At 34.6% G+C, this 17,052-nt stretch overlaps 1 protein-coding gene across 1 annotated transcript in view; it reads left to right on the top strand.

The window, feature by feature from the left end:
- Positions 1-10,053, top strand: part of LOC143251693 (epithelial sodium channel subunit alpha-like) — a 29,504-nt gene extending 19,451 nt beyond the window's left edge. Inside the window, exons 7-11 of the mRNA XM_076502941.1 lie at positions 339-450; positions 4,734-4,788; positions 6,875-6,909; positions 8,483-8,558; positions 9,300-10,053. Coding sequence (XP_076359056.1) covers positions 339-450; positions 4,734-4,788; positions 6,875-6,909; positions 8,483-8,558; positions 9,300-9,452 — 431 coding nt within the window. The 3' untranslated portion in view covers positions 9,453-10,053. The remainder of the gene's footprint in view (positions 1-338; positions 451-4,733; positions 4,789-6,874; positions 6,910-8,482; positions 8,559-9,299) is intronic.
- The last annotated feature ends 6,999 nt before the right edge of the window (positions 10,054-17,052 follow it).

Here is a 17,052-nt window from a genome sequence, read left to right as displayed (position 1 = left end):
CAAAGATGGTCGCCCTTTCAGCCGTGGGGGTGTTTTAATGTTACGGTCAATCCCAGTATTTATTGATAAAAGAGAAGCCCAAGAGTTGGCGGTCAGTAGTAATGACTAACGTAAAGGTCGTTTTTTATTCTAACTATTCCTGTAAATAGTATATTGTTTGTTTGTTTTTAATAAGGTAAACCACCATTTTACTGGAAATCTAACACTAAATCTACCTTTTCTTAATTTGTTTTGAGTGCTTTAATTATTTCTGTGATATTCGATTTCAGATAACATTAAAAATGTGACATTTCTTTTGTATATTACAATTTTAAAACCAAAATAAATATTCTGTTTAGCATTCGAAGATCCATTTCCACTATCTTGTGTGGCAGGTAGTGCAAGAGGAATTAAAAGGAAATTCAGTTTGGATTTAATAGACTGCTTTTCTAACTGTACCGTCCCTTGCAGGTTAGTGTAAAGCAGAATTATTATTTAATAATTATAGTATATATTGTTTATTTTTTACCTCAACATTGATGTATATAGATTTACTTATTTGAAAACGTAAGGGTTTCGTGATATTCAAGCGTAACGATATATGGGTTATTTGCACATACCGTTCCTAGTAGGCTAGAAGTAAGTTTGTTTGTTTGTTTTGTTTTTGGAATTTCGCACAAAGCTACTCGAGGGCTATCTGTGCTAGCCGTCCCTAATTTAGCAGTGTAAGACTAGAGGGAAGGCAGCTAGTCATCACCACCCACCGCCAACTCTTGGGCTTCTCTTTTACCAACGAATAGTGGGATTGACCGTTAACATTATAACGCCCCCACGGCTGGGAGGGCGAGCATGTTTAGCGCGACGCGAGCGCGAACCCGCGACCCTCGGATTACGAGTCGCACGCCTTACGCGCTCGGCCATGCCAGGCCCACTAGAAGTAAGACAGCTGGTTAACAACACTCAATGTCTAGTCTTGGGATACTCGAACCGAATGCTAGGAAGAGTTACCCATTATACTTATAATATACTTATGGCTCTAAAATACGAGACACAATTTTGAAACAATAGGACGCGAATCATAGACCTTCGACGCGCTAACTGTAAGGTCAACCTTGGTCCTTATAAAAAAAAACAAAAAAAACAGCAAAAAACATGCCTTTCGTAGAAAGGAATGAAAATGGTGAATTATTTCTAGAAAAATATATTTGTACAATAGTAAAGAAAACCCAAACTCTTTGACCAAATGGACACTACGTAAGTTAAATATTGTTTTAAATTTCATATTGTAATTTTTTGTAAACGTTTAAAGTTACAATCCTTTTTTTTTTTCAAATGGTTTGGTGCAAAAGTTAACATTCTAAGCGTGATTGTTTTTCTTCAATCACTTTCTTACGACAAAAAATACTGTAAATAATTTTAAATTCCGGTTCACCTACCCTCATTAGGGTCCCCTCAGTGGACTCGGCAAATAGCCCGATATGTATTTACTATAAGAAAATACACACACACACATTTGAGTCCCCTGGTGGGTCAGTGGTAAGTCTTCGGATTTATGATGCTAAAAACAGGGATTCGATTCAACTCGGTAGACACACCAGATAGTCTTGGGAACCAGAAAATATGCTATACTTTTAAACCTTATGGTGATGCTAAACTAGAAATATCTTAAATATTATCTGAGTCAGCTGTATAGAACACCAAACCACCCTTTCATAGTGTTCGTAGTCTTTCTTTGGTTAAATCCAGCAAACTCAAACAGGTCCGCGCTTATCACTGTTTCTATTTTACTAGCCGACTTCTAATTTCCAACTTTATTCCTTCGTCTTTAATTTTTTAAATTCAGTTTATTCTCCTTATTTTGTTTGTATGTTTTAATTAAATTAATTTTTTTATATATGTACTTAGTTGAGTTTGTGTCTCTTCTTGTATATCTTGTCTTATATTTTCATTTCTTTACTAGCCCGTCCTTGAAGACATAATCCTTCGGTCCTAATGATATCTAACTGCATGATTACTAATGATTCTTGATTAGATTAGGTCTAAATGGTCCAGGAAATGCCTTTACATCTTCGTTAAAAATGTTCATCTGGGTACACTTCATTAACTGTTTAACACAAAAAGTAAAATGTTTCCCCTAGTTACTTTTTGTGGAACTTGCCATGTAAAATTAATATTTAATCATTTATCCACATAAATGTAGGCCCGGCATGGGCAGGTGGTTACGGTACTCGACTCGTAACCTCAGGGTCGCGGATTCAAATCCCCGTTACACAAAACATGCTCGCCCTTTCAGCCGTAGGAGCGTTATAATGTGACGTCAATCCCACTATTCGTTGCTAGATTAGGGACGGCTAAGGCAGATAGCTCTCGTTTAGCTTTGCGCGAAAAACAAAACAAACCAAACCATATAAAGGTGCCATAAAATACGGAACATTTTACACTTTTAGAGAATTTGAGGTCTCGGGAATTTTTCAGTTAAAAGTTGGTTGAAAAATCATAAAAGTGTGTTACAAACATGGTTGGAGTGGACACGTGTTCTTCTCCTGATATGTTTTGTAGGGTATGAAACAAAAAGAGTTCAACACCGGGAAAGAAGCACCAATCAAACACAAGAGTCTATACATAAGTTGAATGTAATTACCAATGAATAACAAACATGATGGTGTGTTCAAATTGGTTCTAGTCGCCAACAAATAATAATAAAAATCTTTATGGAAAGTGGATGCAATCATCAATGAATAAAAAGAATGATTGTATATGAAAACTGAATTTAATTACCAATGGATAATAAGCGAAATGTAGTCATCAGAGAATAACGATGATTACCGTATATGTTAACATGAATTAAAGTTAAGTGAATCGGGTTATATTTCTTATTTTAAAGTTTTACTTTACATCTTAGAGTAAGTTGACGTATAATTCTCTAAGTAAGGTTAGGAAACAAAGAGTAAAAACCGCAATCTATTGCTTGTATGATACAATGTTAATTACTCTCACTACAACTTAAACACTTTATGAATAGTTTCTGATTAAGCTAGCTATACAAATCACAACACAATTATTAACTAAATTGCCGATATAACTACTTCTGTATACCGGTCTGCCAAGGAATATTTAGTGTGTCAAAAATAGCAAAAACTAATAACGATTAGCGATATATTGCTTTGTTGTTAACGGCATTTTCGACCGTAATCCTATTAGCATTTCACAAGTTTTGGTCGGCCAGCTTCGAAGACTTAGGTTAGTACTATTAAATCTATATACTAAGCTAACAATTCGGAATAACCTTCATGGGTTTAATAAATATATATTCATAGATATTAAATATTATATTCAATACTGCTAACGAATAAAAATTAAACAAAGTTACGAGTAAATTCAGAAATTACATCAAAATATTCTTAGGAGGCTCTACAATCTAACTACATCGTTGTACATGTTTCCTTCTTTGGCTACTTGTCTTCTTTCTATACTTACCTATGTTTTGTTATTACAAGATAAGTGAGATGACCTTTGGGATTTTAAAACAAGCTAAAAAAAAAAGGAAAACTAGCAGACCCAAAGTTTCATATAAATTAACACACAATTATATAAAACTAACATTGACGTACGAGGGCGTTGACTTAAGTTGTTGCTGCAGTTCAAAACAACATGTTTTCAGCTGTTTAATTCATAGATGATATAAACTGTTTAAAAATATGTGACTAAATAAGGTTAAAAGTGTGATTTAGCATGCATTTGCTGATGACAAAAAGAGTTCAATGTATTTGATCTCCGTACTTTTGATTTGTGGTTCATAATCCGTTGCAACAAAATTGTGGTGTGCTCTTTGGCACTGTATGTACGATATAAGAGTTAGTGTCAAACTTATTATTCGGTCAGACAAGAGAGAGTATTCCAGAAATTTCAGGAAGCGCTGTTGACTAGCTGTCCTCCCTCTGGTCTATCAGTTTAAAATTAGAGACAGTTATATGCAGCTAACCTTCGAGTAACTTTAGATGAAAGTCTGAAAAAAAAAACAATCAAAGTAATTGAAAGATAATAAAGGGGTAAGAAAATTATATATTACAATATCGACCCTTTAAGTTATCATAATTAGAGTAATATTTTGTTAACGTCGTCAACCTTCAACGTTTTAAAATAACATGGAAACTTTTAGCCTTGTTCCCATAGAATGAAGAAAAAAAAGTTCTTTTGCTTGAAGACACACACATATGTATATATTATAAATTGTTTTTATGTCTTTGATAACTATTTTCAAAACATCTTTTTTGGAGGTTTTGAAACACATTCGTAGAGAAAAAAAATATTACATAAAGAAAAACTGGAATATAATTACAGTCATTCCGTATTTCATTTAACAATTTCTAAAATAAATAGGCCCGGCATGGCCAGGTGGGTTAAGGCGTTCGACTCGTAATCTGAGGCTCGCGGGTTCGAATCCCGGTCGCACCAAGCATGCTCGCCCTTTCAGCCGTGGGGGCGTTATAATGTTATGGTCAATCCCACTATTCGTAGGTAAAAGAGTAGCCCAAGAGTTGGCGGTGGGTGGTGATGACTAGATGCCCTCCCTCTAGTCTTACACTGCTAAATTAGAAACGGCTAGCACAGATAGCCCTCGAGTAGCTTTGTGCGAAATTCAAAAACGAACAAATAAAATAAATAACGATATAACCGATATTTGTATATACATGCAACTATCATATTTATCGTAAGAGATCAGTTACAGTGAGTCTGTATTTTTGTTCTTTAAGGAAGATACTCTACTCTGTGAAACTGAGAAAAAATTCTCTTTCGGCTAGACATCAGGTAAGTTATTTTGTACAGAAGTATCTCTAGATTAATTATTCTAATGAACAAGCGCCACGTTTTTAAAATGTTTGTCGCTAACTAGATCCTAAACTAACTAACAATCCTAAAAAATAAACATTTTTTGTCGGGTAGCAAACAAAAACATTGATAAAAAATTACTAAAACGTGTTTAATTAATATGTTGTTTTTTATTTATTTGCTATAAAGCACAAAGCTACACAATGAGTTGTTACTGTGCCCAACAGGGGTATCGAAACCTGTTGTAAAACACAGACCAACTATCACCTGACTACCACATCTTCTCGTTTAACAAATATGACATATTCTAACGTTTTTTCTCTTTAACAAGCATGTCATCTCCTACTGGTCAGTTCTCCCAAGACACTCTCTTTTCCCCTTAACAAGCATGCCATCAGTTGGTCAATCCTCCTAATACATTCTTTCTTCTCTTTAAAAGCATGTCATCTCCTTATTGGTTAGCCCTTCCTAATTATCTTATATTCTCTTTAACAAGCATACCATGTCGTATTGGTAAATCTCCCTAGACGCTGTTTCTTCCCTTTAACAAACATGTCAGCTCTCGTTGTTCATCCATCATAAGACTGCTTTCCTTTCTATTTTAACAATAATGTTATCATGACATTACAGTCTCCTCTGTTTTAACAAGTATATAATTTGTTAGTAGTCATCCATTACTAGCCTACAGTGTCTTCTGTTTTAACAAGTATATAATTTATTATCAGTCATCTATTACTAGACTACAGTCTCCTCTGTTTTAACTTTTTTTTTCTTTTACTGGTGATCCATCACCACAATAAGGTATCTTTATTCTAAAAAGTATTCCATATCTTATTGGTTATCCGTCATCAGGTTACAGTCTCTTCTCGTTTGGGAAACATGTTATTTCTTAATGGTAAATCTCCCCAGACGCTGTCTCCTCTCTCCTGCCGATCATTTTATCTATTATTAGTTAACTATCTCTAGATTACTGTTTCTTTTCTTTTAACAAACATGTCATACTTTGTTGGCCAATCATCAACCAGATGAAATCCTTCTTCCTTTACAAGTCCTATTACATTGATTTTCAATGTTTTACAAAAAAAAACTATAATTGCAATTCTTCTAAATACTCGAGACAAGTTCATCCTCCACATTACATCATTGTTTTAATTTCAACCTTTAAATATTGTTAAAATAATTTCTAGCTGTAAACCTAATGGCTTATACACTGTCACTGTTCATCATCTCCGAGAAATCCTTTTTTCAATCTAAATACTTAAATACCATTTAATATTATTTGCTCATATAAATTATAGACTACAGTGTCGCTTTGAGGGATCCAGATTTTGATCCTTCTTTTTACAAAAACAATAACACAGTGATTGATGTTAAATATAATATATTATAAACTGATTTGTGTCTCGTTTAAAGGTAACAATAATATTCAGTTAGTATGAGGCACAAATAAATTAGCGGGACCTTGGAAACATTTTCACTTCTGAGATAGAGAATTATTTTCAAACACATATAAAAGTTATACGAAACGCGACCGATACCTTCAAGTCTTTTAGTTCGTGTAACAGAAATTAATAACGGTCCACTAAGAATGTCCCTCACTTACGGTGGATAAGGGGGTAAGTACCGTAACCAAGCTGTGTTACTGTTTAAAATTCATACATGTTTTCACACACGTTGCTGTTTAAAATTCATACTTGTTTTCACACACACAATAAAAAAATAGAATCAGCTTTAGAACAGTGTACCCCTAGTAAGTCCAACGGTATACCTGAGGGGTTATAACACTAAAGTTACTGATTTGACCTTTGTGGTAAGCTCTGCACACATAATCTATTCTGCAACTTTGTGCTTGAAAACAAAATAAATTATTATTTAAGGAAGTGAAACTAGTAGAGACGGAGCCTTCTTCATGTTTTAACTCCTTAACTTGTTAGTATATTGTTCGTGTTGAACCTTCTAATGAAATTATTCACTTACAAAAACCATAATTTGGACTGTATTTAATGGTTTTGTTGCTGTGATCTAGCTAACGAAATTCTATATACATTCACGTAATTTCTTACAGAGACAGTTTCCAGAGGACCTGAAAAGTGAAAATCGGTATGTTAGAGCTACTGGAGAGCCATCTATGATGTCATTTTTTTACAGTTTGTTTTGGTTATAGCGAAGTATTTAACTCCCACTTTACTTAAACAATAACAGCAAAGAACCTATATTGAAGAAATCACTTTAGTTGAACATCAACAAGTTTTCCTTTATTATAAAAAAATGTCTGTTAAAATTTGTTAAAATGTACCAACCCTATAATCCTTTTTTTTTTATTAATGTAAATCATTAAAAATAGCACATTTTTAATAACAAGAAGACTAACCTGACTGCAAAAATCGAGGTGAGATCATATCTTCAGAATGTAAGCTGTACTGAGTGAAAGGTGTAATATTATCAAACTGGAATAGTGATACTAGTTATACATTAGCTTTGGAGCAAAGTAACTCACGATATAAATTAAAATTGAGCAATGAGAACAGATTATGACGTTTAAGGACGAGAAAGTATTGAACCCGTATGAAGATTATAAGAACGAATCGCTCCGAATAATGCTTTATAACTTAGATTCATAAACAACATTTGCAGTTTACTTTCCCAACACCAACAGATAAAAATTTTGAAGTGATTCCATCCTTAAAATCCTGCATCTCATTGACCACAAGAAAAGCATGGTTGATTGAGTAACAGTCTAACAACTTTCATACTTTGAACTTAAATCCATTTACAATAAGGCTCAGTATGGCCAGGTGGTTAAGGCACTCGACTCGTAATCCGAGGGTCACAAGTTCGAATACCCGCCACACAAAATATGTTCACCCTTTCAGCCGTGGCGGCGTTATAATGTCGCGATCAGTCCCAATATTATTTGGTAAAAGAAGTAGCCCAAGAGATGGCGGTGTTTGGTAATGTCTAGCTGCCTACCCTCTAGTGTTACACTGCTAAATTAGGGACGGCTAGCGCAGATAGCCCTCGTGTAACTATGCGCGAAATTCGAAACAAACCAAAGTAAGCACATCGAATTTAATTCCATGCACTCAACAAGATCTGTTCAAATATGATCTCAAATCCTAACTTTAACACTGGCTTTCTTATATACCTGAAGTTCTCATTATTTTAGTTACATTTATTCTAAAAAAAAAATGTTGTGCACCAGCTGTAGTTTCTAAGATCGTCTTATTCCAACTAGCCCACAAAATGATCAAACAAGTATATATACATATATACGTAAAATATATAAATTGTTATTTTAGCTCAAAAACAAATTAAACAAAAAACGCTGCATCAACTGAAAATATCCTGGGGTACAAGCTACAATGTGGAATTATAAAATGTACCCTAGGTTTATAATTCCACATTGTAGCTTTCATTCTGGGATCTTGTTTTTTAGTTAAAACAACAAATATAATAAGTCAGAGGTTTAGACTTGCTGTTTTTAATGCAGTTCTTCCTTATTATTTTATTATTTTCACTAAAAACTATAGAATATATATATATTTACGCTTCACTACTCATTAAGTAGCACAAAACGTTTTTTTCTGAAATAAAACGAACCCTATAAATGCTTTGCGAAGATTAACCTATACAGTCATTTGTAAGCTACATACTGTTTTTCGTTTCACAATAGGTCATCACTAGCGGTCGTCAGAGTCAAGATGGAAAACCGAAACCAGAAGGTTCACATTACTCACCCAAAACACCAAGTAAGTCTCTTTCTACATTGTTCAATTAACACTTGACGAAGAACAATTGCTCAAAATATCATTCTTAAATATAATAAGTTGTTCCATCACGAAGTGTGTTTAAAACAATATTTCTATGTAGTAAGACCCAGAACATTTGCCTTTTTTTCTTTCTTTTTGAGGATGAGGATAAAACTTGAAGCTCTGAAGATATCACGTGGCTAAAAACAATAAAGCTCAATTTTATAGTAGTGGAAAGTATTCATTATTCTATCTTACTAATACCTATTGTATTCTATTTATTTTCGTTTCCTGCCATCAAACGGCCCGGCATGGCCAGGTCGGTAAAGGCGAGGGTCGCGAGTTTGAATCCTCGTCACACCAAACATGCCCGCCCTTCCCACTATTCGTTGGTATAAAGTAACCCAAGAGTTCAGTGATGACGAGAAACCCACTTATTGAGAATTTATATGCAAAACGGCTCGTTTGGGCTGAAAACACTTTACATAGAAGAGCGAATAACGTTCGCTCTTCTATGTAAAGTGTTTTCTCAGCCCAAACGAGCCGTTTTGCAAACCCAAGAGTTGACGGTGGGTGGTGATGACCAGCTGCCTTCCCTCTAGTTTTACGCTGCTAACTTAGGGACGGCTAGTGCAGATAGCTCTCGTGTAACTTTGGGCAAAACTTAAAAAAGGAAAAATTATAACGAATAAACTTTACTTTTTTAAAATTATAATTAGTATTTGCTTGTTTTGATTTCAGTGGTTTCACAGTGTAAACCAGGTTGAAAACATCGTTTTAATTTGGGCAGTTCTAACAGTTTTACTGAATGTGCTTGAAAGGAAAGTTATACAGCTACAGAACAAGACACCAAAGTCCGTTGTAGAACCAATGGTTGAACCTGAAGATTTTTAGTGTTACGAGTAGACACATAAAACTGGTTTTGTCACTTAGTGTGTTTATTCAGTACATCTACGCACGTTTGTTTTGGGGGTGAAATAACGAACACAAATAGGAAACTACATCGAGTGTATGAAGAGTAATAACCAAGTTATTTCATAGCAATATTTAGTTGCTACAGTAGCAGTCGTGTTGGCGGTAACCCTGACAACACTATTATCTCAGTGCTAATTAGAATATTGTCTTATTATCACAGTTGGTGCTGATTTTAAACATATAATCGGTTGTTTTAAGATTGCTATTTTCTTTAAAACAATTTTTATTTCAACTATCTCCTTTATCACATTTATATAAGGAAACTTAAAGTGTTTCAAGTTTTTATTTCTATACATTTAGGTATATCTTATTTCTTCTTCTCAGAAAAAGAAAAGACATATATACACAATTCTGTGTCTCACACGATTATGTTTGCATCTGTACCACAAATTTTTGTTTGAATAATAAACTTGGTCATTTCTTCTTCAACAATTTAATTGACTTATGAAACCATTCCGACTTTTCAGTAAAACCAATAGATAAATCATCTTTAAACGCGCACGTTCAAAAATATGCTTAAGTGTGGTTGAGTGTTATTGTATTTTGTGTTGATAGTTGTATCTATATACCTGTTAAGAAAACTGTAACATTTCAATAAAGAGTTTCCTTGCTGATATGAATTTCTTCATTACACAGCTCATCAATAATAATAATAACAGTAAAAACCTCAATGATTACATTTGCAGTAAAACACTGGTGTTACTACTTTTACACGTAAAGATCGGAGTTTAAGCTCAAGAAATTATAGAGCTACCCTAGGAGTCTTTAAATGGAAGTAATCACAGATCAAGGTGAATTACTTAAAAATGTACCTTTCGCACTTATAATTATCACATATCAGTTACATTGTTCATAAAATTTGTTTACTGTATTTAAAGATGGTAACACTATATAAAAGCACATATCACAAAACTATATAATTCATGTAACAGCTACAGTCAACTATGGTGTACGTCACTCTTGAATGTATATTATTTCGTCCCTCTGTTGATACTTTAATTTTGTGCTATTAACACTCCTACGAAAAGACGTTTCTGGTCCTGATTTCTCCAAGCCCGTTCCCCTGGCTGTGGTTTCGCTAGATAGTAGATAGGGACAGTGGGAATCTCGTTAATCCATTCATTAATGGATTAAAATGGCAATTTCATTTAAATACAAAATTAGTGTCACAGTAAAATACTGAAACACATAAATCTAATTGTAAATATTCGACAAATATTCATTATCTAATTAAATAACACTGTTTTCAAATAGTAAGTTTATAATATATTCTACTAATTATTTATCATCACCTGAAGTGGAGGGCCCAGCGTGACCAGATGGTTAAGGAACTCGACTCGTAATCTGAGGGTCACGGGTTCGTAAATCCAATATTTTTGCAGCAGTTGCAAAATATACCTCAATATCTGTACAACAGGCCCTGGCATGGCCAAGTGGTTCAGGCACTCGACTCGTAATCCGAGGGTTCGAATCCCTGTCACACCAAACATGCTCGCCCTTTCATCCGTGGGAGCGTTATATTGAAACGGTCAATCCCACTATTCGTTGATAAAGGAGTAGCCCAATAGTTGGCGTGGGTGGTGGTAATTAGCTGCCTTCCCCCTAGTCTTACGCTGCTAAATTAGGGACGGCTAGCGCAGATAGTCCTCGTGTAGCTTTGCGCGAAATTCAGAAACAAACACTGTTCGTACTCTTCACAAGGCTTAGCTGAACGTTTATGTGCAGCAGCTAAACTATCAATGAACAAGGAAAATCAAAAACTAATTTGTCACTGATTGATTCATACGATTGTGTAAAGTTAACAAAGTTTCAAATTTTTCATTCGTAAGCACAATGAATATAAGTAAGGACTTTATTCTTCGTTTAACCGGTGAATATTCAAGTACTGTTAAAATCAAAATTATGTCAAGAGAGAAATACAATGCGTTATCGCCAAATGAAGAGATTTGTTTTACTTTACAACCCTTACTTCAGAGCATAGCAGAAGCTAAAAGTTTCTGCTAAACACAAAAGTTTTTCTGGATACTTTTCAGAATGTTAACTAAAAACGTTTTTGAAAATTTTCTTTTATGATACATTAATTCAAATAATGACTCGTTATTAGTCAGTAATTATTACAGTATTTCAACATGCTTCAATAACCTTAATTACCAGTTTTAATCAGAAGTTTTGAATTTCGCGCAAACCTACACGAGGGCTATTTGCGCTAGCTGTCCCTAATTTAGCAGTGTAAGACTGGGGGGAAGGCAACTAGTTACCACCACCCACCGCCAACTCTTGGGCTACTCCTTTACCAACGAATAGTGGGATTTAACGTCACATCATAACACCCCCACGGTTGAAAGGGCGAGCATATTTGATGTGGCGGGGATTCGAACCCGCGACCCTCAGTTTACGATTCGAGTACCTTAACCACCTGGTCATGCCGGACCTTTACTCATAAGTTATGAACCTCCACAAACATCAAAGTTATACAATGTTAATCAGTTATAAGATTACAGTTTGCTTGTCAACATCATTACTCAACGTGCATATTTTTCTAACATAATCACGTGTTCAATAGAATTAACATGTAAAATACGTCATTAAGCCTAAAGTATATTTTAATCTATTCTGTCCACGCGTATAAAATGAGAAATGCGGATAGAAAGAACAGTGAAAAATTAAAAAAACGTCTTCTACAGAGCATTACTTCTTTACTTTATTCACAAGTTTCATATACAACACGTGTTAAATAGTTTCTTGACATTGGCAATGGAAACAGAAATCGGATTTTGTATAAAGTCGGATGAAATATCCTCTGTGACGGCGGATGTCACTGTCTTTACTCCGCTAAACAGTCATAATTAGGGACAACTCTGTCTAAATCCTAAGTACCTTTGACCGACTATCTGGCAGTATGACTAATGTTTGCAGAAAAAAAGTTGAAAATCCAATAAGAGCTCTTCCAAATGCGTCAAAACAGTTAGATGGTTATTTATACTGCATCTTAAGTAACGCTGTATGTTTGTGAATTTATCTATTTGTCTGCGAATCCCTCCAATAGTTTTGGAGCTAGCAGGATTAAAGTTTGTAAAAGCAGACTCGGAGTGACTCTAAGATGTCTTTATCTGTATGGTATAGCTCCTCCCCTACACCAAGGAAACCTGAAACACACCTAGAAGATCACCCAGGGATGATAATGACCTATAACTACGTCTTCAGTGCTCACGAACAGGAATCTGTTATTATATCTCACGTTCCTGTTCCTTTCGGGATCTCTGGAGCACATTGTTTTCAACTGTATTCATACTCCGACAGATAAGTTATAGATATCAAAACCGGCACAGGTGCTCAGAACCGCAGCGGGGGTTTTTGGGTAATGTCCCTCTCTAGTGTGTTCGTTGTCCACCTCATAGAATATTGCAAGGCAGAAAGAGGCAATTTCCTGTATGTATGAGTACTGAAACCAGTAGCTTTTCCTTGATCCACAACATATGTCACAAAAGATTGTAAACAAAATCATGTTTAAGAACTAAATCAATTCCATGTACACCTAATGACTTTCAACTTTGTATCTTATCTTTATTGCTGAATTAAATAAGGTCAAATGTCAATATCAGAGTTCTAACACCTCCAGAACACTTGACCCTAGCACCACAATGTTCAACATTTCCATCTTATCTCAGTTTTGATCTAAAGACTGAAGAAAAGAACATCTTATCAGTTATTATTATTGTAACAAAAATGTTCTTCCAAGTGAATAAGCTGACATTAACAGACATTGTTGTATTAACAATACAAATTTTCAATAATATTTATCCCAACTTTGAATCTGTGGAAGATACTAAAAGCAGACAAACTCCAACACAGGAAGCTTAGAACACTGTTCTTATCATAGGTCATAGATAAATAAATAATTCTTAAAAAAAAAAACCTCTTCAAAATGTGCTCTGCTTGAGTTGATTGTGGTTCTTGACGTTCATGATTCAAAAGTTACAAAGTGAAAGATGGCAACTATTTGCTGTTAGTACAGTAATTCACAAAAAAGTTTCTTAAGTTTAACATTTTCAAATGAATTACCAAGTGCTACAAGATTAAAGATAATCTTAAAATGACTTAAGTATCTTAAATATTTCAATCTACAATATATTTCATTCACAAGTACCTATACATGTGGTATTGTAAATGAATATTTTATGTTACATAAAACCAAGTTCATTACAGTTATTAAATTATATCACCAAAGCTATACAAATCAAGATTTCTCTACAACTTAAGTTTGTACTTATGCCTGTTTGTTGCTGAGTGCATAGCTAAAGAATGGACTATTTATGATGTTTCTGTTATGGATTTCAAAACCACATTTGACATTGTAAGCTCTCAGAGTTTCTGCTGAGCCACCTGGGATTAGGTAAAGACCTAATTTAGTTACACTATGTAATAAATTTGTTCCTGGATAGTATATGTTATTTCTTAATTGCTTATGTTGTAAAAGTTCAGAAAATGGCCATGGTTCCCTTCAAACTTTTGCTCTTGTGACCTGGATAATGAAATTTAGAAATTAACCTATTTTTTATGTAAAAACAAGCAAATTTGCACATTTACATTTACAATAAAACAACACATGAATCAAGATTTCCATGTATTTATACTAAAGTTATACAAAAATGTTTAGAAGTGAGTAGTTTTTCGAGATTTGTGACCGTAATGTAAATCCCTTTCACGTATGAGACCCCAAATATTGTCTCCCATCCTGTGTTCATTATACACTCCTTGGTAGCAGCATTTAAAGTCCAGTATATCTTTGTGGAAGTGCTCACCTTGCTCCCATGAGTATGCTCCCATGCTCTTCCTGAATTTCTCAAGATGAGCACCATGGATAAGGACTTTCAGGGGCATCCTGCCTCCCATTTTACCACAGTTCTTCACCAGAGCTTCAACCAATTTCATAAAATTTTCAGCCTTGTGATTGCCCAAGAAGCCCCAAACTACTGCAACAAAGCTGCCACAAGCTTTTTTTTTTTCTTTCCTACTGAGCTTTTTGAGGAATTCTGTGCACTCAAGGATCTTCTTTATTTGTGGTTCAACGAAGACACCAGCTTTGACCTTTACCTCAGACAGCTTAGGGAAGAAGTCTCGAAGATACTTGAAGGCTGCAAACTCATCAAGAGCTGTGACAAACTGTTTCATAAGACCCAATTTATGTGCAATGGTGGGAATAACACCTTCTGGAGGTCCACTAGCAGCTCACACTTGACATTGTGTCTTCCCACAAAGAACTAGATTCATCGTGGCCAGTATTTCCTGTTGTATTGCGCTGCAGTGTCTCTGCTGTCCCAAAGGCAAAGATAACAGGGATACTTGGTAAAGCCTCCTTGGAGACCCACCATTTTGAAGTCTCTGATAACCTCATCATACTTCAAGGATTCTAGCAAGGTCTTGATGCTGTTGTATTCTTTTTTGAGGTGCACCAAAAGATATTTAAATTTTAAGAGGTCTAAAATTTGTGTAATATAAACTCTTACTATTAAAGCAAGCAAAAATTGTCTGTCTTACCTTCTAGAGTTTTTCTGCAGTGCTTGCAAGTAAAATGAGGTGCCCAGGGTTTGTCTTGATCTCCGACAGGCATGCCGAAATATGCCTTGTAGGCTTCACACACTTTAACAGATGTTGTCACAAAGTATTTTTTTGCTCTTGTCTTGATAAATTGGCCACATACATAGCAGAATGCATCTGAAGAATGCTTGCAGCTTCTTGATGCCATCTCTGATAAAATTAGATTGGTCTATGTGTTCACTTAGGCAGCTAGAACTAAATTGAAATGGTAAGTGGTGAGCCCCTATATATATTACTATGGAAAGTTCCAGAAAATTCTAAAAGGTTCTTGAAAATTCTCGTAAGCACTATAATATTCTAGAAAGTTCTTGTAAGTTTAAGAAAATTCTCTATCAGCTATTCAGCACTGAATCTACCTGGAATGTTCTGGAAAAAGGGTAAATTTGAAAATTTCATTACCCAGGTCACAAAAGCAAAGTTTGAAAAGGAAAATAGGTCTTTTTCATTTACTTTAGGCATAAACAATTGAGAAATAACACTTTCTGCCCAGGAACATGAAAAAGTAAAGATTTTGTTACATAGTGTTATCATTAGAGAACCTAAAATAATTCTTTGTACACAGTAACTTCTTAGTAAAATAAACCACAATATTAAGTTAGCCAATAATAATTTATGAACTAGAGGAGCACTCAATAGAGTGCATACCTCTGCTATATATTGTTGATCATATTCAGCTCTAAAAAAAATACTAAAACGTGTCTTTCATTACAAACGGACATGACCATTTTAGGCACAAAAATGAGGAATATTCTATACATTTCTACCAAGTTTTATCAAAATCCAATAATGTTTGACTGAGTTATAGAGCTTGTTTGTTTTTTTGTTTTTGAATTTTGTGCAAAGCTACTTGAGGGATATCTGTACTAGCCATCCCTAATTTAGCAGTGTGAGACTAGAGGGAAAGCAGCTAGTCATCATAACCCACCACTGACTCTTGGGCTACTTTTTTACCAACAAATAGTGGGATTGACTATCACATTGTAATGCCTCCACAGCTAAAAGGGCATGTTTGGTGTAATGGGGATTCAAACTCGTGACCCTCAGATTATAAGTTGAACGCCTTAACCACCTGGCCATGCCGGGCCTAGTTATAGAGCAAAAACAGTATGAAAAACTGTTAACAGATAAGGATCTGTTTTATTCTTGTGACTTTGATCCTTCAAAACCAATTACTTCTATATTGGATCATAATCCAAAGTAAGCCAACTTTCATCCAAATTCAGCCATTTTTGAGGAATCTTGAACCTTGCTGACAAACACACACAGGGGTGAAAATATAATATATTTTACATTCTTTCAACTTGGTCTAGATTGTGAATATGTGAACTGATTTAGCCAGAAAAGTTATAAATTATTCCATGCACAATGCAAGCAAATACATTTCAATTTGTGAATATATATATTCTGCAAGTTTGGTTTGATTTGAACTTCGCACAAAGCTACATGAGGGCTATCTACACTAGCCACCAGTAATTTAGCAGTAAAATACTAGAGGGAATGCAGCTAGTCATTACCACCCCCCAACAACTGATGAACATTCATTTTACCAATGAATAGCAAGAATGACCATCACACTATAACATCCCTTGGATGAGAATGTTTGGTGGAACACGGATTTGAACGTGTAACCCACAGATTGCAAACACAGTGTATATTTAATGAATTTAAACTTTCAAATAAAGTACATCTTAATTGCACTGTTGTATACACACTTAGTTCAGCAATGTGTATAACACTGTCATACAACATACCAGCTTGGAGCATTATAAGAGTTGCAGTCATACAAACAACAGTCAATAACACATTAATTAATATAAAAATATTAAACATTGACAGAAATAGTTTATCTAACTAAAGCTTTCACTGAATGTAAAAAAAGTTTGTTTTTTCCTCTTTAATTTCATTAAAGTAAAGCTACCAA

Source organism: Tachypleus tridentatus, chromosome 6 (genome assembly GCF_004210375.1).
Source record: "Tachypleus tridentatus isolate NWPU-2018 chromosome 6, ASM421037v1, whole genome shotgun sequence".
NCBI classification, from domain to species: Eukaryota; Metazoa; Arthropoda; class Merostomata; order Xiphosura; family Limulidae; genus Tachypleus; species Tachypleus tridentatus.
This window is presented reverse-complemented; position numbering and strand designations above follow the sequence as displayed.